We start from the raw sequence: 22,643 nt of genomic DNA, 5'->3' as shown, positions 1-22,643 counted from the left end.
TTTTAAATTTTAAATTGGATTTTAAGGGGATGTTTTTAATTGTGGGCCAAAGTATTTAATCTGGTTTTAAATTGTTTTTTAATTTTTATATTTATGTATTTGATCATGGCTGTTCACCGCCCTGAGTCCTTCGGGAGAAGGGCGGTATATAAATATAATGAATGAATGAATGAATGAATGAATGAATGAATGAATAAATAAATAAATAAATAAATAAATAAATAAATAAATATCTCAGCACACACACACATACATGCATGCAAGCATGCACACACACATATAGTGTGTCTGCAAAAATAAGACCCACCCCGAAAACAAAGCCCTTGCCTAATTTTTGGGGTGGGCCTAATATAAATCCTACCCCAAAAATAAGCCCAAGAGGCAGCAAGTGCATGGGTCTGATGATGTCTGGCAGCAGCTACTATCCTGTACAACCCCTTGGCACAGCACAAATGCTGATAAGTCCAAGCGTGGAGGCAGAGATGGGGGGTGGGGAGAAGATAGGTGATCCAGACTCAAGGGAGGCTCGCGGGAGGCTTGCATGGTGGCACCGGCAGCAGGCAAACCACTCCATTTCCAAGCGCCCCATAGGCAGTGGTGGGTTTCAAAAATTTTTACGACCGGTCCCGTGGGTGTGGCTTGGTGGGCATGGTGTGGCTTGGTGGGTGTGGCTTGGTGGGCGTGGCAATGCAAAATCTCCATTCCCACCCCACTCCAGGGGAAGGTTACTGCAAAATTCACACTCTGACAGAACTACTGAAAATCCAAGAAACGTTGCTGCTAGAGATGACGTAGCTAGTTCAGATGGCAGGTTTTGAATGCAGTTTGAAATTATATTTATTTAGCTAACTTTCTCACCCAGTCTAGAAAACTGTTGTTTAGATTTTTTCTGCTGTAGGTCATTCGCCCATATTGAATGACCTACAGCTTTAATATCTGGGTTTCATCCTACAAACTTTGCCATCCAGCAGCTAGTCTGGAGCCTGGTTTAAGCCTATGAATAATGTGAGATTATATTAAAAAAAAACTTTCTAAGGCTTAGCTTTCATGAAAATATGATTCCCACAGGCAATGGTATCTTAGAAAAAATTAACTTTACTTATTGATTGGTTTTGGTGCCAGACTGTCTGAGGCTTTTGTACTGCTAGGTTACAGCCATCAGAATTAATGTATATGTCTGCAAGGAGACATGGACAGAGATTCATAATTAGTTAAGGGTAAGTGAAGTTTGACATGAAGGAGGCAATCTATTATAGTAGTATAAGGTTCTTAGTAATGCTTCTTTTTCACTCCTTGTGGGCTAAATTCTGATTGTCTTCTTGCTCCCCCTCCTGGCCAAACTGTGATGGTACAAAAAAAAAAAAAAGAGAACAAGATATTCAAGGTAGCTACATTTTGTCTTTATAAAACAGATAAGTAACACAGAGGAGAAGCAATTTGTCCACTGGGGTACAGGGACGGTGCCAGTTGCCTCACTAAAGCACTCTGCACTTGCTAGAAATTCTTCAGAAGCATCCATGTGCTTTTTGTGAGCAAATAGGATATTGGCAAGATGCAAGCCCATTGAATTTTAAAAAGGGGACTTGCCTACCAGCCCATATTTTCTTCTGTTGAAAGAGAAAGAATGAAGCAGCCAGGGACAGAGTCTCCAAACAATCCTTGTGTCTCCCGAGCTCTTGATACTTGCTATGGTAGGAGGTGAAAATATTTATTTCTTTGGGATATGGGACTACACATTCTGTAGTCGCTAAATCACTGGCTCTTAAATCTAATCATGTTTATTTATTTATTTATTTTATTTATTGCGATTTATATGCCGCCTTTCTCCCTAGGGACTCAAGGCGGCTTACAAAATGACAACTTCAATACAAATGTTATACCTATTGTTAGAGCTTCGCGACAATCCAACATCAACCCTTTTTTTACAACCTTTGGAAATGGATGTTGGAAGGAAAAGTTGACAGTTAGCTTTTTGAATATGCATGACTGCCCGGTTCCCCTTTTGGGATATGACCTATTTTCTAAACGGTGAGCCACTCTTTCTTTTGATCCTGGAAAAATCATGGTGTTTTTGCCAACTGGAGACTCATTTTGCCTGTCTTGAAATCCCCACTCAGGCAACAGCTTCCTCATCCAAGGCAGTCTACCTTAAATGCAGTTATATCATGGGTCTGGGCTACAAGCAATCCAGGATGAGCTAAATATATTCCTCCTCTGGAAATTGCCCTGAAACCAGGAGAGGAACCTGTGCAAATTAAACAGAATGCTCTTTCTGAGAAAGCTAGAGCAGGACTGAAGCCAATCATTAATCATTTCCTACAGTATGATCTTCTCAAGAAAGGGAAAACTTATTTCAATTTCCAGCTCTGCCAGTTAAGAAAGGTGATGGGTCTTTTCACCAGGTTCTGGACTTGAGAATTATCAATTTACTCACAGTGACAATTCACCCTACGGTGCCTAATCCTTGTACTTTGATTTCACCTTTGTTTTACATGGTTAACTGTAAGGATGCCAGAGGTTGTCTGCTTTTTATTGTCTGACAATGAACACGTACAGGAGCTCAGCTGTATTGGATTGTCTTACCCTAAGGGTCTGAAAATAGCCCAACCGTTTTTGGTGAAGCCCTTGGCTCTGGCCTTCCAAGATAGACACCCCCCCCCCAATCAGGAACAAATAGCACTGAGTTGCAGTGTCTATGGAGATTCTCAATCATCCAAGTCATGGTTGCAACTGGACTTGAAGAACTGAAGAACCATCTTGGATGAGAAGTGAAACATTTTCAAGGCAAAGCCATGAAAATCCAGTTGCCTTTTGAAAAGCACATGTGTCGCAATATGTGACAGATTTATATTTAGTGGAACTTTCTGAGACAGAATGAGACAGAATGTCTCAGAAAGAGACAGGTGACTGTGAATAAGCTAAATCCAACTTCTTTAATACCAGTAGATCAGGGGTGCCAAACTCGCGGCCCATGGGCTGGATGCGTAACGCGCCGTCCACACCCACCCCAGTTTTAGTGAAGGGGGAAAAAGTCACAATACATCACGTGACGACAACATGACAACACAATTTTGACACCCTTGCAGTAGATAATTCACCTGGATGGTTTACCTCATGATTGCATGCAAGTTCTTGATGCGGTTTACTTCAGCAAACCAGATTTGAAAGATGAGCCTTTACAAAATGCAGAATGAAAATAGTTTATTGATGGAAGCAGGTACATCTTTGAAAGCCAGCGTAAAATTTTGGGAGAGGAGCCATTACCTTTGATTAGCTCAAAAGGTAGAACTTGTTGCATTAAATGTGCATTTCAATTGGCAAACGGTAAAATGGCCTCTTTTTTTTCAGCAAATAAACCCTTGGTGTTGTACATGGCCATGGAGCTTTGTGGCAGGTAAAAGGTTTGATTATAGCAAATGATAATCAGATTAAATATGGAGAAGAAATATTGCAAATTTTAAATGCCATCTGGAAGCTAAGCGTGATTTACTAGTAGGATAAAGACAGATGGGTCTCTTTGGACTTGAAGGAAGCCTTCTGTCAGGTTTCGATGTCGTCTCAAATAAAATAAATTGCTTTTCCAAACAAATAGTCTTTGAAGAAGGTGCTCCAAAATCAAATTTGAGAGAAGCCAGGGGTTGATCAGTAGGCTGTTTGCACATTAACACAGCGCCCGTTGATGCAGACCTGAAAGTCAAAGTTAGAGATTATCAATAGAGTAAGACAGCACTTTCCTAAACAACTAAACTCTGTCGCTCCTTAGAACTAATCCAAACTTCTTTCAGGTTCTACATTGTATAAAAAGACAGGGGGAAGTGATTCCTGATCCTTTAAGATAAGCTTTTGGAACCGCTTCAGCACTTCTAAGTGGCTTCATTGAACTGTAGACCTTTGGGCCACAACCTGGTCTGCCCTGATTTTCTCATATCTCTATGCCACCTTCCCTATGGAGAAACCTACAAGTGACGAGAAAGGACTGTCTCTTGACAGTCTGTTGAGAAAGTGCTGCAAGGGAGAAGCACAAGTGTTAGATCGGTGCAGTGGCTTCCTCTACCACGTCTGCGAGCACGAGCTTCTTTTTGCTCAGGAATTTTTTCTGTAGGGCTCTGTCCCTCATGCCAAAAACAATGCGGTCTGCTATTGTATTGTCCACGTGGTCAAACTCGCAGCTGGCAGCGATTTGGCGCAGGGCGGCCACGAATTCTTTGATCGTTTCACTTTCTCTCTGGTCTCTCTGGTGAAAGGTGAAACGGTTTGCGACCGGCATTCCCGTCAGTACGTAGTGGTCCTGCAAGATCTGTTGCAGGTCGGCCCATGGCAACTCCTCGATGTCCCTTAGCGCTACCAGGTCGACTGCCATCTCCAGGACTTCGGTGCCACAGTGGGCCAGGAACAGTGCTCTCCTTCGGTCATCATCGATGTCTCGGATGTTGTTGCCTCTCAGGAACTGCCGAAACCTAATCATGTAGGACTTCCATTTTTCCTTCCCTGGGCGGAAGGGTGCGAGGGTCAGCAGTGCGGTTTCTGGTGCTGCCATGTCGCTGGAAGGTTCCTACGTATGACTTCAGCTCCTAGTGACTAGCTCTTTGTTGTTGGCTTCGTGCCACGAGGTTCGTCGCTTGGTTCTTGGATCCTTCGTCGCCAGTGTTAGATCGGCGCAGGGAAAGAAAGACGCGACCAGCTCTGGTCCATTCAGAACCTTTATTCAGCTCCAAAATCGGACAAGCAGCTGTGCTGACGGGGCTCTTTATATACGCTCCGGCAGACTCATCCGCCCAATGACAGTTGTTTAAATCTCCCGCTGGTGGATTAGCCAATCCCCGGCGGATGCCCTTATAAGGACATAACAACAAGGTTCTGAGAAGACCAGACATTTTGTTCTTAGAAGAAAGAAACAGCCCTGGCATTCACCTCATTTGTTGTGGTTGTTGTTTGAAGGAAGAACAAAATAAGAAAACCAAAAGAAGGCTAGATGAATACTTTTTTCCCTATGTAGATTCACTGTAGTGTGGAAAATCTAAACCAGCTTTCAGCAAGATCGATTGGGACATTTTTAGTGATCAACCTTCGGAATCAGAGCACATAGATTAGAGGTAATCTTTTACTAACCTTTCCATCTCCACATTTTGTTCCAGGATCAACCATTCCCACGGGTGAATCGATGTATGTGCATGTAATATTTTTTCCACCTGAACTTGATATGCAGAATAACCTGCCACACTTTACATCCCTGAAAAGGAAACAGTAAATTCATTCTAATTAAAAAGAACAGTGTAATGAGAGCTTGTTCCTTTGCTTATATCTTGGGTGACTTACAATATAATAAAAAGTTAGAAATTGCTAAAACCAAGTATAATTAGAATAAAAGTTAAAAAAAATTAAAAACCAAGATGATGGGCAGCCTGGGGGTGAGAATCGCCTCTTCCTGGTCAGCCACCGACACCATAGCAGGCCCATATTGGGGACCCAGGCCAAGGGGCAGAACCAGGTGAATAGGCTGTTCCTGGAGGCCAGAATTCTGGGGGCAGATCTCACCTCTGACAAGAAAATATTGCCAGGCAGAAAAGGGTTTTCTCCTGCACCTCGCCAGCCAAAAGTCTTTGGCTGACAGAATCTGAAGCAGGCCCTTTCCACTGAAGGACTAGGGCAGGTCAGTCCCAACAAGGTAAGGCAGTTCCACTGATATCTTGGGCCCATGTCATAAAGGGCTTTAAAGGCAATGACCAACTGCTTGAATTGGGCCCAGAAGCAAACTGGCAACCTGTGCAGCTTGTGTAACAGTGGTGTCACATCTGCCATCTGCCAGGGGCCTTCAGGACTGTCAGCATCATTGCCTTCTGTACCAGTTGTAGCTTCCAAATGCTCTTCAAGGGTAGCCCTATGCAGAAGTCCATCTGGGACCAGGGTATGAGTGACTGTGCTAACAATCTTGATCTTGGGTTAACCTTTATGTGTTTTTGTTTAATGAGAAATGGAGTACCAGAAGTTTGCTCAGATTTCTAGCCTAAAATTCTCATAAGCTCTGATCAGTGGATGACAAGGGATAATGGGAGTTGAAATCCAAAGATTGAGACACATGCACTAAACATTAGAGAGGGAAATTGCCCTGAAAAATAGCTATTATTCCATTTCAATCTAATAAAAAATATGAGAGTAAAGAGCAATAAAGATAGAAATAGGGATGTCTAAAATAAGAGGTTCCCTTGTTTTAACAAGAAACAATGGCACAGGGATCTGTGTGTTTGTGTAAGAGCTAAAAGCAGAGTCCGGATTTATACACATCACTAAAAGTTTAGTTGGGTTCAACATGTGGTGCAAATTTAGCCATTGTGATTTCCAAATTGCAATGTATGACTAAATGCAATTCATAAACCCACCAACCAAGGTTTATTCAGTAATATGCAGGGTAAACAAGCTGGGTGATGTCAGCCCAAAGAGAAAGGCTGATTATAGTGTAGTCCTTGGCTTACGTCCACAAATGTGTGAAGAATTTCCATTTTTAATCAAGGCATCTGGTAAGTGAGCTGCACCCAATTTTATGATCTTTTTGCCATGGTTGCTGAGTGAATCACTACAATTGTTAAATGAATCACATGTTTGTTAAGCAAATCTGACTTCCCCCATTGACTTTGATTTACTGGAAGCTGGCTAGAAGGTCGCAAGGTTGCCTGGAGGCCGTGCAGATCTGGATGGGGAGAAACAAGCTCAGACTCAACCCCTCCAAGACTGAGTGGCTGTGGCTTCCGGCGTCCCGGTACAGTCAGCTGGTACCATCACTGACAATTGGGGATGAGACCTTGCTCTCCACAGAGAGAGCTCGCAACTTGGGTGTCCTCATGGATTCACGGCTATCTTTAGAAGAGCACATGACGGCCGTGGCCAGGGGGGCCTTTTATCAGGTTCGCCTGATCTGCCAGTTGGGTCCCTCTCTGGATTGGGATGCCTTGTGCACAGTCACTCATGCCCTAGTCACCTCCCATATTGACTACTGTAATGCTCTCTACATGGGGCTCCCCTTGAAGAGCACCCGGAGGTTCCAGCTGGTCCAGAATGTAGCCGTGCGGGTGATTATAGGCGCAGTTCATTGCGCCCATGTAACACCTCTCCTGCGCGAGCTGCATTGGCTCCCAGTGGTCTTCCGGGTGCGATTCAAGGTGTTAGTCATCATCTTTAAAACACTCCATGGCTTAGGACCTTGGGTACCTACGAGACGGTCTTTTGCCACCAATAGCCTCCCACCGACCAGTTCGTTCTCACAGGGAGGGACTACTCAGGGTACCGTCAGTCAAATTATGCCGACTGGCGACTCCCAGAGGGAGGGCCTTCTCTGTGAGGGCTCCAACCCTTTGGAATGAACTGCCCCCGGAGATACGGAATATCCCTGATCTCCGTACTTTCTGCCGTGCCCTCAAGACCCTGATGTTCCAATGGGCGGGGCTAAACATATGAACATGTGAATGATTTTTTAAAATGTGATCTAATTCTGGGTTTTATTTAATTGACCAAACTAAGTAATAATTTTAATTAGCAATTTTATGATGTTTGTGTGTCTATATTTTTCTTGGCTGTACACCGCCTTGAGTCTTACGGGAGAAAGGCGGTATAGAAATATAATAAATAAATAAATAAATAAATAAATAAATAAATAAATAAATAAATAAATAAATAAATGCAAGGGCCAGTTGTAAGTCACTTCTTGGAAGTCATTAAACGAATGGTTGTAGGTCAAGAACTATCTGTCCTTTCTGACACAATCTTTTAAAAGGCAGTTCTATCCTCATGGCAAAAAGTTCTATCCTTTTATACCCTACTTTTGTTCCATCTTGTAACCCATGATGGAAAACAAAGGAAAATTGGCTGTTCAGGAACTGACTCACATTTCTATTGTTTTAGCCAGATAACAGAATCATATTCCCGCAGAGGTAGACCCTAAATTATTTCTTATTATGCTTATATTATATCATCATCATAGAAGGAAATAATTTAGATTGCTTACTGTGGATCACATGGAATGTTTACACCTTGTTCCTGTCTGCAGTAGCCATAATTATTCTTGCCCAGGTTATTATCAAAACATATATCTGGAGCCACCTTTTTATCTGTAAGAGAGAGTGAGGAATCAAGACAAATATCTGAGGGTGTAACATGCCAGCAGGATAAAGAACGTTTCAAGAAATCTCAGAGGAATTCCAAACAATTTACTTAATATTCAGTTACTTGTAACCCATTTTATTTTATACCCCATTACTCATCCTCATTATGCTTGAAGCATTCTCTATCTCATACAGTGTTACAATAAACTTGCTTATTCCATTTTATGGACACGAAAGCTGAAGCCACTTTTATGCCACCTGCAGAAGACCATGCAGAAAATCAATGGCTGGAGGGGAATCTGAATCCAGCTTCATTCCTCTGTCTGTTCATTCTGCATTTTCCACCTTTAACACGACTGTACAAAATTCCTGTGCTGGAATGTAGTGAGGAGAGGGATCCCTGGGTGGGAAGGGGTGCAGTCCAGAGAAATAAGAGGCAATCCCCCCCGATATTATGTGTGAGAAAAAGAGGGTGAAGACAGCTCCTCCCTAATAGTTTACAGAGTGTATTGTAGATGCAGACAGTAGAGTCCTTGTCCAGCAAGATTTTGTCTACAGGAGAGAAAGAAGAAAGAACTCAAAACATCATGTGTCATTCTTGGTTTTAGGCCTGTCAATTCCTGGGCATAAGCCTTTTTGACCACAAGTAGCTAGACTACTTGCAAAAGATTGAGATATTATGCTATTTAACTGACCAAAATAAAGATTTCTTTGTTTGAACTGAGATTTCCATTTTCAAAGCAATAAAAATAATCCAGCAAGTGTCCATTTATTTTCTAAATCAAATCCTCCACAAATCCAATGGATGGATTGATTATGCAAGTGGAATAATGTTCTGATTTGCGATTCAGATTCCCAGTCACCATTAAATGCCATCTGACCCTTCATAAACAATTTGGACAAGGGGGTAGAAGGGGAACTCATCAAATTTACAGACAATATCATGCTGGCAGGAATGGCCATGACTCCAGAAGATGGGCTTAAGATCTAGAAGGATCTCGAGAGAGTCCAACACTCGACTCTGTTTAACAAAATAAATTCAATTGTGAAAAAAGGTAAAAGAAAGTTCCATAAGTAGGCAAGAAAAACCAAATTACAAATATAGAATAGGTGATATCTGGCTCAATACTGGCTCAATACTGTAAGAGGGATCTTGGAGTCCTAGTGGACAACCACTTATATATGCACCAGCAGTGTGCTGCAACTGCCAAAATCCAATACAGTCCTAGGCTACAAGAACAGAGGGATAAAATCAAGATTATGTGAAGTGTTAGTAAACCTTTATGCACATTCCAATGAATGGAAACTAATCAAAGAGCAAATCAACCTAGAGATAAGGAGAAACTTTCTGACAGAAAAATTAATCAGGTATGGCTTATCTTCAGAAATTGTGGATGCTCCAAGACTGGATGTTTTTAAAGAAGAGATTGGAAATCGTATACAGTTTCCTGCTTGATCAGGGGGTTGGGCTAGAAGATCTCAAAGGCTCCTTCCAACTCAGTTATTTTGTTAATTCTGACACTTTTAATTAAACCTGTGTTTGGCCTTTCTATATGCAAAGCCTCACTGCACCACTGATCTATGGCCAAGATAAATCTGCCTGTTTACTAAACACTATCTACCGTACGTGAAAAAGGGAATTTTTTTTCAGTTTCCTTTTTCAACATAAAACCACGCTGAAAATGTTGTAAATAGTCTGAAAGGAGTGATCAGTGACAAGAATCACATTCCCAACATTTGTTTCTTCAGTTATTGTGCCAAATGCAAAGAAAATTTCAATCCTGGGGTTTGAATATTCTTAGCACACAGTCCCACAATCAATTGACATTATCTCTCATGGAGATTGGCTCAGATCTTTGTCCAATTTGGGAATGTATCCACAACCCACAAAAGCATCCTTTCCCCAAAGTCAGTCTTTCCAGATTTCTTGACTACAACTGCCATCATCTTGGACCTTTGGCCATGTTCTCTAGGGATGACTGGAGCTTTAAACCAAAAGATCTGGAGGACTTGGCTCTAAAGCCTCCAAAGAAAGAACTTCATCTTGAAAAAATATTCCATCTGTACAAAACCCTCAGAAGTTGTAGGTGCTTCAACACTGGAGATTTTTTAAGAAGAGATGGGAAATGGTATAAGGTTTGCTACCTGAGCAGGGAGTTGGAGTAGAAGACACCCCCCCCGGCTCCTTCTAACTGTTATAGAACAGAAATGTAATGATGATTTACTATGGATTCAACATAGAAAATATTTGATTAATGCAATGACTGTCTTAGTCTTTTACAATAAAACTATTCTGAAATCCTAAGGTTGACTTACCTGGCCCCATGAGAGCAATACATTGGCCTGTCAAGGTGGGACATGTCCCATTGTAGCAGTAACCTTGGTTGTTTTGACATGGTTGTCCATTCCTCTGGAAAAGATCCATGGGACACTCAGCAGATTGGCCAGTGCAGTGTTCAGCCAAGTCACAGTCATCCCTTGCTCCCCGGCATACTGCTCCTGCTCCCTTAAACTGTGGGTGAGAATGAAAAATACTTACAGCTATGACTCTTTAGGGATCAAAGAGCCAAATCATGATTCACAACACAACATTTTGTCTTCATCTGCCATGCAGATTACTAAGCAAGGCATCCCTGCCCTGTTGCAATTGTGTGTAGTGCCTAGAAGTCCCACTCTGTCTTATTTGTTATGAGAAAATGATCGTCATGAAAAGCTCAATTCCTGAAACACGAGTTCAACCTGTTGGCTAGCCATAAGGTGAAAATCAATTGGGCTTCCATGAAAAAGCAGCCAAAAGTTAATTGCTGTATGATATATTTTTATTTCTTTACATGGGAAGAAGCACTGATTTCCCTCCTAAAAGTCTCAGAGAGAAAAATGTCACAGCATTACCAGAGACCTCTTAGGGTGTCAAACTCGCTGCATCACATTGCCATCATGTGACGTTTCACAACATTTTTCCCATTTGCAGAGCTGTGGTGTGTGTGGGCTGTACATGACACATCCAGCCTGCGGACCATCAGTTTGGCACCTTTGTCTTAGAATCTTCCAGAAAGTCAGGAAGCTGAGTTAGGGCATCAATCTCAAACATTGAGATTGTCCCAAATATTTAAATTGGGCTTCCATGCAAACTCAGTCAAAGAACAAATATATTATTTTCACAGACATGACTTAACATGCCAAAAGAGTAAAGTTTAGATTGAGGAAAGGATGAAATTTGTTTAAATTATCCTCCCTATGGATTTGTTCATAAGGGTCAAATAAACTGGAAAAGGGGATAGGAATAGGTTAAAATGTTTTGATCATTGTAAACAGCCAAGAGATATTACATTTTTATATGGCTAGTATGGAGCAGGGTAAAATCTCTCTTGGTGTTAAAAATAAACAAGTCTTACTCTGCATTGCACGCAACACTCTCCAGATTCACACTGTGCTCCAGGTTGCAGTTTGCAAGTTGTAGCATTACAGCAGGCATTCTGACAATTCTGAAATCCAAAACATATCAAATGATGTCATAGACTTTTCGGCCTGGTCTTTTTTTAATTGGTCTATTTTGAAGAGGGAAATTGCCAAGGAAAAAGATATTTCTGTGATACGTTCCCTCTTATGGGTTCATGTTAGCAAATGCACAAATGATTTGTTGTTTCAAACGGATGATATTTCACATATTTCCTATGTGAAAAGAATAAAGCAAATAAAAATATCCTCATCTCCCAATTGTGAAGCCCACATAACCTAAAGCCCCCATTTCTTTCTTATTCATGAGGGATTTTCTACTCTTCGTGCCGGCCTTTGAGGTAGTCCAGAGAAGAAGCACCCACCATGAATATTAACACTACCTTTATTGTAAGGTTACAGTAGCAGAATCTTTCAATACTGAAAGTATATTTCTATGCCCTCGTCTTTATCAACCAAGAGAATGAGTTGGAGGTTGTTCCTCTTGAGATGTTTGCCATACGCCATGGCTTCTGCAGGCTAATCTACTTCTTACGTGACCATTGAGTAGACTTTTCCTCCTTTCCTTTTATGTCTCAAGGACATTCTTATAAACCATTACATTTGTATCTACACTACATTTGTAATCTTCACTAAATTACTGTTCTTATAAAAATATTATTTGTGATCAGAGCATAGATTAAAGATGATAGGTTCTGGGAGGAAGCAGCTCAAGAGCCTGGATAGCTCTGCAGACAAAGGCACTGTAATTTAACACCAGCTGTCTGCAATTAAAGTAAGTTTGAATCTTGCCAGGCTCAAGGTTGACTCAGCCTTCCATCCTTTCTAAGGTAGTAAATTGAGGACCCAGTTTGTGGGGGCAATAAGCTGACTTTGTATAAAATATACAAAAGTATGAAGGCTATTGCTTAACGCACTGTAAACCGCCTTGAGTCTCCGGAGAAGGGCGGCATATAAATCATTTTTTTTAAAAAAAAAAAAGAAAAAAAAAAGAAAATAGTGGGACAGTTAATGTGGCCATGTCAACAAAGTAGGGGTTTTCAGTAGGGAAAGAATTTATTGGAGAGGTAAAATATTCATTTTTAAAAATACGCTGGTAGTGAGATACCAGTTCTTTATTCCTTTACAACTGGTTATCCAAATATAAGAAACCACTCCATACATACATGTACATAAAGGGCACAGACCTATGCCGTTCACAAACCAACCTCTTGGATGGCTCAAACCACTCAGAAAGCCAGATGATTTTCTCAAGGATTCCCATTTTTGAGAACATTTTTCAAATCACTCTTGTTGGTTAAAAAAATAACTTACCTTAGGAGAGCCACAGTCACATTCTTCTCCCGCCTCCACAAAATAATTTCCACAAACTGCAGGTGCAACAATATCGGTGATCAAAGGTTTGTTGAAAATGCATTGTGGGCGTTTATCAATAAAATACCTCAGATGTTCATCATAACTACAAGAGCTGAACTGGTAGGAAGGTTCATATCTATAGAGATGAACCAAAATAAGACCATGACATCATCCATATTTGGAGTAGGAATAGAATTCATTGCAAAAACATATACAATGGAAAAGAGATGGCTAATGAAGAAATACAATGATTTTTTTTCTCTAAAACTAACAAAATAGCTAAGAGAACTCTTTGTACCCCTTGATCTTACTCCCAGATTATGCTCCCTCGGTTTTATTTCCACCAACTTTCTTTTCTTTTTTTTAACAAAATAAATTTGCAATGAGAACTCCATGTGATATTAGCTGATTGAGCTATTTCTTGTGTTTGAGTGGGCTGCCTTCCCTTTTCGTGTTCAGTCAGCCTCTCTGTGGAAGGACAATAATGTAATTGAAGGGAAAACAGTAGAATTCTGTTTTTCTTTTCTTCTTTTGGAAGGGTAGTAGTTTTTATATGAATGAATACTTTGAGGCAAATAGAGAGCTAAGGATACTAACTCTCTATTTGCATTAAAGTATTCCTTGTTGATTTCTTATGTTGAAAAGGTCATAATATCAGTGATGTCTGAAACTGCATATTTAAATAGATGCAAACATGGTATCATAAACCCACCCAAGCATCTTCCTAATGTCAGTACAAATAATTAGGAATACAATAACTGGCCCTCAAGTTAGGGGCTGAAAACAAGAACACAAAGACAATCTGCTGGTGGCCATTATTTATTTATTTATTTATTTATTTATTTATTTATTTATTTATTTATTTATTTATTTATTTATTTATTTATTTATTTATTTATTTATTTATTTATTTATTTATTTATTTATTATATTTCTATACCACCTTTCTCCTGTAGGACTCAAGGCGGTGTACAGTCAAGAAAAATATAGATACACAAACATCATAAAATTGCTAATTAAAATTATTATTATAACATAGTTTGGCCCAATTAAGTAGAACCTAAAATTAAATAACATTTTAAAAACATTCACATGTTCATATGTTTAGCCCCGCTTGTTGGAACATCAGGGTTTTGAGGGCACGGCGGAAAGCACGGAGATCAGGGATATTTCGTGTCTCAGGGGGCAGTTCATTCCAAAGGGTTGGAGCCCCCACAGAGAAGGCCCTCCCCCTGGGAGTCGCCAGTCGGCATAATTTGACTGACGGTACCCTGAGTAGTCCCTCCCTGTGAGAACGAACTGGTCGGTGGGAGGCTATTGGTGGCAAAAGACGGTCTTGTAGGTACCCAGGTCCTAAGCCATGGAGCGCTTTAAAGGTGATAACTAACACCTTGAATCGCACCCGGAAGACCACCGGGAGCCAGTGCAGCTCGCGTAGGAGAGGTGTTACATGGGCGCAACGAGCTGCGCCCATAATCACCCGCGCGGCTACATTCTGGACCAGAATACATTAAATAATAAATTATATTAAAGACTACATTAAATAGACAAGATGGTCTTTTTTCAAGGTCAAAGTTGCACCAGACTCATTTGGTGGCATTCATTGAGCAACATTGTTTTCTAAGCAAGGTCTTCTGTACAAAACACCGTGAAGTGTCTAGAAGTATTAAAAAGTAATCATTATGCATACTTCCTGACTTCATTGCCATTGCATGAAATATGAGACAATGAAGTCCTAGGGCTTTAGCAGAAGAAACCAGAAATTGATCAATAGGTGGCATGCTCACTGAAGCTACACAAAACTCTTATACAAGAGTTATGGGGAGTTTTGCACTAGACTAGACCATTCGATTTGTTTTGTTTCCTTTTTCCCTCTTGATGAAGTCCTTAGAATATTTAACAATTAATTTCAAGTATTTAACAATAACTTAATTGGAAAGGCATTAAAAATGTCCCTCAATCCTTACCCTAGTGTCGGAAACATAATGCATGATTTAGCACGGCAATTACAGGAAGCTGTGTCATGATTAATGCCCAGATTATGACCCAACTCATGGGCCATTGTAGATGCAACAAGACTTGCTGTTTTGCTATGATCCTGAAGAAAAAAGAATACTTTGATAATTGTTAGTTTGTCAAGAAACTGAAATGAATTCAATTATTATTAGCACTAAGTGGCTAAAACTGGTGACTAAGTGACAAATTTTGAGTCGAGGATACCATCTCAGAATTCCTCTAGCTCTTCTGGATGCATGTATGCCCACCAAGACTAGTGTTGTGGCCCCGCCCTCTGAGCCTGTCCCATCGGAGGAAGAAAGCTCCGAGCATGAGGAAGAGGAGTCAGCCAGGCCTCCCTCTCCAGGCCCGTCCCCTCTGGCACTGTCTCAGGTGCCGGCCGAGGGAGAGGAGATTAGCAGGGAGACAGGTGGCTCAGATGAGAGCGAGGGAGAGACATCATTCCTGGACGCACGCCTCCGAAGGCGTGATAAACGATTGCAGCAGCTCAGGAGGCGTGCTAGGGATTAGAACTGAGTCACTGGACCACACCCCAGAGACTATATAATAGAGGGTGGTGGCCAGTGATCCTTGTGACGAACAAAAGTAAACCTTGGATAGTCACTAAAGCCTCATCCGAAACTGTTGAGAGGAATAATAATTCTTGGACTCTTGTACGCTAAGTATATTATCTTTCTGTTTTCTGTGGAAATAAAAGCACTTGGCAGACGGTGTGTATATCGCTGCCAAGTTGGAGATAAAGACCTGGGTGTGTTCCAAGTGCTTCCTTAACCCTCGGCTGGCTGTGTTTGTGTGTGTGTGTGGACGGGGACAGATCAACTCCAGAACATACACAAATACATCCAGAAAAGAAAACTTTAAAGGCCAGAAGCTACAGCACAGGAGAAGATCAAAACCTATTGCATCCATTTGCTGTCTGCATTTATTTAATTATTAAAACTTACAGGCAACTTCAGTTCAAAAATATTCAGCGGTTTTTGTACGAGTTAGCATTTTCAGAATATTGAAAGCTGAAGTCCTAAAAAGACTAAAGAATGGGTTGGTTTTTTGGAATAAAAATGATCTTCTTGAGCAAACAGGTTTAGGATTACTTCATACTGCCCAGATCCTAACTCTGCTTATTAAGAAAGCAGAATTGTTATCTAAGTTTTTTTTATTACCATGTTTCTCCATTCTTTCTACATGAACAAAAAACTAGGTTTGCTGTTTCTCAATAAATGCATAGCATCACCTTAACTAATATGGTTTTCTTGCAGGATCTTAAGTTTTTTCTTTTTAAATAGATTTAGTATTCTCTCATTTTCTCAATGTACATTAATTCAATCATATGCAATTAGATCCTAAATTTCTTGGACGAAAAGAAGGGTGATTCATGTTTGTCATTAGGTTTGCTAAGAATATCATTCAGAAGTATTATTTGGGAGTATTATATCCTGATTTGACCTGCTCATTTGCCAATTAGAGCACAGTTTGACTCCTCCTGGTCCAGAAACATTACAATATATTGTCACCTTTTGATATATAGCTCATTGCATACAAAAAGCTCATCTACAACATGTCTAGAATGCATTGTGCCAAAATGGGATCAATTGAGGCAGGACCTGGAGATGTCAAATCCACAAATAAATATGGATGAAAATGACCTGGATCAAAAATAAGAAAACACTTTATTTGTAAAGAAGATATGCCTGTAAGCATATAAGTTTTCACTTGAGTACAAATAGATAACAGGTATACTTTCTACTCACCTGAACAATTGCTACAGAACTCCTTGGCTCGCAGAGGCTGCCCACGTAACCAAATCCTACAGTTTGTCCATTGAGGTTAATGCCCCTATAAGAAAGAAGGGGAGGGGGATAAAATTTGTAGAAGATAGAAGCACATTATGTAGTCTTAGGACATACATAACTCTCTATGGATTTTTGCAAACCCCTCGTCCCGCCCTCAGTTACTACCAGTTTTCAGAATGTTAGAATTCATTTTAGGCTCTAGTCTCAGAAGCCATTTAACTAAGCAGATCTGTTAAAAATATTCAGGATGCATTTTCACTATATGGTGATTTGGTTGGTGTTTTGTCTATCAATTTAGCTGTGGGGTTATTAAAGACTAGATGGGAAAGGTGATTGGATGACAAGTCAAATCAACATCTGTGGCAAAAATAAAATGGATTTTTTTAGTATATTTTTACATTCTCCCTTGCACTTAGATCTGCCTGTTGTGACTCCGACCCCCAAGGCCAATTTATCGGAGGGAGAAGGCTCCAAACATGAAGGAGAGGAGTTGGCCAGGCCTCCCTCTCCAGGACCCTCCTCTCTGGCAATGCCTCAGGTGTCTCTCATAGGAGAAGAGATTGGCCAGGAGCTAGGTATCTCCTCACAGTCGGACAGTGACGGAGATAAGTCTTGGCTGGATCCACGCCAGCATCAGAGAGACAGGCGCGTGCAGCAGAAGAGGAGGCGTGCCAGAGATTAGGCTGAGTCACTGGACCACACCCCACAGGGGATAAAAGGGGGTGAGGTGGCCATTCAGACTTTGTGACGGACAAAACAAACTACTAGCGAGTCACATTGTATCTTTGAAACAACGTTATCTGCCTTGGATTTAATACGGACTGGACTTGACAATTCTTGAACTGTGTGTATCTTGTTTGGGTTTATCTGTAGGAGGAACAACCCCTCCCTCTATGAGTAAAGTTCTTGGCAAGCAGCTACTGGGTTGCTGCCAATCCTCTTATCGAAAGAATTTGTTGTCTGCCAGTTTTATTTAACCCCTGGCTATCTGTTTGTGTGCGTGTGTGAGACGGGGACAGAACACTGCCCTTCATCTAGCCCTTAACATATTTCATAAGACCAACTTACTATGCACGTATCCTATTAGATTGCTCACAACACAATTGTTGTTTACCCAATATCTTATAGTTATAAGATAATAAACGTGTAAATTTCCCACTCATGGAATTGTATGACAATACATAGGCTGATGGGGTGCGGAACTGAGCAGTTAAGACACTGGGCTTGTTTCCTGGAAGGTGGACAGTTTGAAACCTAAATACTGCCTGACACAGTGAGGTCCCGTTAGTTGCTCCAGCTCCTGCCAACCTAGCAGTTCAAAAGCAAACAAACATAAGCAGATAGATAGGCAGCATTTTGGTGAGAAAATAATAGCATTCCGTGTGCTTCTGGCATTTAATCATGCCGGCCACATGACCATGGAAGCATCTTTGGACAAAGTTGGCTCTTCAGCTATGCTATTGCTAAGCACTATAAATAGATTTTATTATTTTACTTTATTCTTCGTTTATCTGTTGGGTAATGAAAGCATTCATTTAATTGATGCAAACTGGGAACCAAAACATTACTTAATCGAATTAAAAATGCATGTGTAAGTACAGCCAAAGCATAGCAGGATAATCATTTGAGTTTCAATTTTAAATCCAGGTGAAAGGAAATCAAGCTGAGTTTTTGACCTGCAATCATTCAAAGACTTCTCAAAATCAGCTCTCAATCACCAAAAAAAAAAAAAAAAAAAGTGGTTGACTTTGACCGAGAAAAATAGTTCACATATGGTTTAAGTATATAGCATAGAGTAGAAGCTGTGCAAGCACTAACCTTCCCATAATCCTCCACTCCCAGACACCCTCACTCCCTTTCCCCACAATGAGACATACGTAAGTAACTGAGCATTATCATTGCTTCTGTTTGGATTTGCGAGTAAATCGGTTTCTCTCCATCTTCCAAATAAATCCAAAGTGACATTCTCCGCTGACTGCACGTCAATCTTATCTTTGTTGGACCAAATTTCTAGGCGAGTCAGTGCTGCATGAATATTGAAAACTCTGCACATCTGTCAGGTGGACATGGCAACAATCAGAAATTCAAGTACAGGTAAACCTTGAGAAACCTTTGAAGATTAAAAAGCAACTGACATTGGCTTCTATGGGCAGATAAAAAAAAATAGGTCTAGGCATCCACAGAAGAGACATCTCTGGAGCTCTGGACTCAATTGTGGAGTCCTTAGTGCTCTCTGAGTTTGCTGCTTTGCTCATTCAAGTAAGTTGTTTAGTCAGATAATGAAATGTCTGTAAGGAAACCACCAAGCTCAGACAGCACCAAGGACTCTATATATTGGGGAATAATAGTAATCTATTAAGCAGGAGAAATAAATAAAATGATAAAAAGAAGCAGGTGATTATTCTCTGTAATCAGGAACAGAAGAGGAGGAGCACTAAAGGGAGATTTGACTCATGGATCTTCCTGTTGTCTCCCTGATTCTAACTGATCATCAACAGTGAAAATGTAAACAAGGCTAATAGGACACTACAATATGAGTGTATCTCCTCCTAGGTACCACAATCCAACTCAAATTGAGTTCCTCTCTCCGGGTGTCTTCTCAGGGATCAGTTTCATAATCAATTGAGCTTGGAGTAGGCTAATCCTATCCACCTCTTTCTAATGTCCAAGTTCAGAACCATTAATCACAGCCCTCAAAGAATCTAGCTACAGGTGTAGTTTTGATTGAATTCTTGCAACACTTTTGGATTTGCATCCTCCCAACATAGTGGTTGTATTCACATAAGAGGCTTATTAACCTAGTTACTGAACTAACCCATTTTCTGGGATGACCTTATACGTGGGATCACTAGCTGGCCAAATGACTTAGTTTTGCCTCACTCCAAGCCACAAAAGTTAGCATTGTTACAGAAGTCCATCTCCTAGCTCTCTTTACCTGGTTAAATGTGTTGTGTGAACACGGTGAAAATCTGAGTTGGGACTGAGAGAAGTTTAAATCCAACAAGTGAAATAATTTTTGCCATGTCCTCTTACCACATTTACATCGTTGACTATTCCATATACTCTTGTTCTTATAGCAGTTAAATTGCCGGTGTATTTCCTGTACTACAGAAAAGGAAAAAAAAGTTAGGATGAAATCTTAATTATAGGAAGAAGGGAGTGAAGGAGGGAGACAAAGAACATATCTGTGAAAAGATCGTTAAATTTGCTGATTCAAACAAAAATATATTTATCCAAGCAGTCCAAATAATTCTTTTGTGCTGATCTTTTAATCTACATTTGTGCCATTCATATATTAAGATTATTAACTTTTCAGCAGCATACATGGGCTCTCCTCCTGGTTGGAGAAAATTTTGGTCAGCCTACTGAGATGCTTTCCTAAACTGGATGCCATATTTCCATGTTTAGAGAAGTGTAAAATAAGCATTCTCCTCTAGACATCTTACTCTTCATGTGTTGTCAACTTGGCTAAACAAATAGTGCAGGAATGTTTCAAAGAAACCCATATTAAAAGAGGCAGAAACAAAATGCTGTACTCAATGCAGAAAGAAAATGGAATGATATCCAGGATACTTACCATTACATTGTCCACAACTATCAAAAGCTCAATGTATTTTGGGGCCTTCAAGTATTCGTTTTGCTAAACAGAACAATAAACAAAAGGCTGTTTAGAGATGCATTTCACCCCTGTGTGTAACCAATTAGACCTTGCCTGCAATGATATCACACTATGCACCAAAGACAAAGTAAGGAGAGGCGATCAGACATTTTGACCCCCTGAACTCACTCGAAATGGTCAAAGATTTATATCTTTTTTAAAATGTAGTTTTAAAATGATTACTGAAATATTGTTTCAGACTGCTCAGGCACAAGGAACAACAACAATAAGAACATGGCTAATTGCTCTGAGTAGTTTCTTTATTGCTGCTCTCCTATAGACAGGAATCTTGCCAGACTAAAGCATACTCTGTGTAACCATTGGACACATCCTGTGAAAGTTTTAGGGAGGAGCTCTTCTGGGCCTCATTCTGCAATCCAATGACTCATTGCTGATCTGCCGTTTATTTCCCTGGGAAAGAGCCCTTCCCTCCTGCCTTCCACTGTTAGATTTCACCACTGGAATACCCAAATTAGGCAGGAAGTACACCTATATTAAGATCTGCATGTGTTAGGGTGTATTACTTGCTCCTTTCCCTAGGAAAGTGTATTCATGTTTTTTTCAGCATACGGAACTACAAAGCCAAATTGCCAATTCTAGAATGCAATTTCTCTACTTTCTCTCTGACAGATACTTTCTTAACTCTGCTGCACAAGATCCAGTTTGAATAAAGTGACCATGACCAGATAATGAGAGACTAGAACATTGAAGATAAAGGACCAATTAAAGACCAATTAAACATAATGTGTATAACCACAGCTTGCTGAGGATAAAGAATTTAGAAATGGAATCTCCTCTCTTATGAATTCTATCCAATCACCCCCCCCAAAGAATTTCTCTTTTACTTTACATTTTAGAAACAAGTAAATGAATCCCTGTTCTCTAACCATAATATATACCTGAGAATTTAATATAAGACTTACTTCAGGAGTAACAACTAACTGAGAGCTCTTTTCGATGGGCTCATCCGATTCCCAAGTTGTCTGGGTTACCCCACAGGTTTTGGGGGACTCATCCTCCTTTTCTACATTTTCAGCTTTGTAGACTGCATGGGCTTCACTGTCGGAAAGCTTCAAGGGTTCAATAAGGTATGTCTCCCCTTGATGCTTGAAATGTCCTCTGTAAAACAATATAGAAAAGGGTGGTCAGAGATGGATAACTGATAGAAGAGAATATTGTTCACTGATGATGTTACCTAATTGGGTAATGAAATGTCTGCCAGGAAACAAGTAAGCTCTGAGAGCCATTTTTAACTATCCAAGTCAACATTCCCTGTGTTCTATCCACAGAATCCATATAACGTTCTCATGCTTCCCAAAGATACAGCTATGATCAAAATGCAAGAGATTGCATATACTCAATACAACCATGAAATATATCTGTACAGTATTTGTATGGAGATAGTTTGGCATGGAATCCAATACTGTATATTTCCTAGGGTTTAAAAAAAAAAAGTTTCTAGCTACTCAAATGCAAGACTATTTGAAAGATTCTGTTTTTGTGTAAATCTTTATCTCATAATTGTAAAATACTTTATATCATATATATATATATGTTTTCTGAGGTTTTCGCGGGTGTTTGTATGTAGGTCTTTGGTTATTCGGGTTTTCTCCCGCGTAAAATTGGAAGGGTCTTGGCGACGTTTCAACGAAGTCTCATTCGTCATCTTCAGGCTGGTTTTTTCGGCTTTGTGCTTCTAGGAGCAATGTGTGATCACAGCTGTTTCTTCCTTTTAACTGCCAGTGGGGGTGTGAACTGATTGGGTGGGAGCTTGGCTGTGTTCTGATTGGGTGGAGGTGTGTTCTGATTGGTTGGGAGTGAGTCAGCAGAATCGGAGGAGGAACAGTGATAGATTTAAGATGATGAGACGGAGACGGAGAGAATTGGAGAAGAATTCAAGGAAATTTATTATCAAGCGGCTGGTTTATCCTGGTTAAAAGAATGGATGGAATTAAAAAATAATAGAATACTAACAATTGAAGGACATGAAATACAAGTGGGTTGGCATTCATTCCTCTGGGATGGAAAACACAAAACACATACCTATTTCAAAAGACGTATAATAAGGAATGCGCTACTACAAACCTGGTTAAAAATTAAAAAACAGCACCACACGAAAATACCGATCTGGTTGGAGAAGGTGTGCAGAGTGACTCGAGAAACTGTTTCTGGGTAGAATTGAAAAGTCTGCTAGATACAAAGGAGACATGGGTTTGGAAGCTCCTTTAGACAGACCTGATTTAGCTCCCTAGTGTCTCTACTGGCTGGCGGCAG

At 40.4% G+C, this 22,643-nt stretch overlaps 1 protein-coding gene across 1 annotated transcript in view; it reads right to left on the bottom strand.

Annotated features, from left to right (window-relative positions):
• Positions 1–3,642: 3,642 nt before the first annotated feature.
• LOC139323236 (zinc metalloproteinase-disintegrin-like MTP9) overlaps positions 3,643–22,643 on the bottom strand; it is a 28,937-nt gene continuing 9,936 nt past the window's right edge. The window contains exons 6-17 of the mRNA XM_070952512.1: positions 21,293–21,488; positions 20,289–20,351; positions 19,745–19,816; positions 18,589–18,764; positions 16,670–16,754; positions 14,873–15,003; positions 12,864–13,041; positions 11,489–11,578; positions 10,410–10,605; positions 7,997–8,099; positions 5,110–5,230; positions 3,643–3,687 (exon numbers count right to left, since the gene is read on the bottom strand). Coding sequence (XP_070808613.1) covers positions 3,643–3,687; positions 5,110–5,230; positions 7,997–8,099; positions 10,410–10,605; positions 11,489–11,578; positions 12,864–13,041; positions 14,873–15,003; positions 16,670–16,754; positions 18,589–18,764; positions 19,745–19,816; positions 20,289–20,351; positions 21,293–21,488 — 1,456 coding nt within the window. The remainder of the gene's footprint in view (positions 3,688–5,109; positions 5,231–7,996; positions 8,100–10,409; positions 10,606–11,488; positions 11,579–12,863; positions 13,042–14,872; positions 15,004–16,669; positions 16,755–18,588; positions 18,765–19,744; positions 19,817–20,288; positions 20,352–21,292; positions 21,489–22,643) is intronic.

This window comes from Pituophis catenifer, unplaced genomic scaffold (genome assembly GCF_029215685.1).
Source record: "Pituophis catenifer annectens isolate HBS135680 unplaced genomic scaffold, rPitCat1.0.hap2 SCAF_12, whole genome shotgun sequence".
Classification (NCBI taxonomy): domain Eukaryota; kingdom Metazoa; phylum Chordata; class Lepidosauria; order Squamata; family Colubridae; genus Pituophis; species Pituophis catenifer.
The sequence above is the reverse complement of the archived record's forward strand: the minus strand, read 5'-3'. Positions and strand labels throughout refer to the sequence as shown.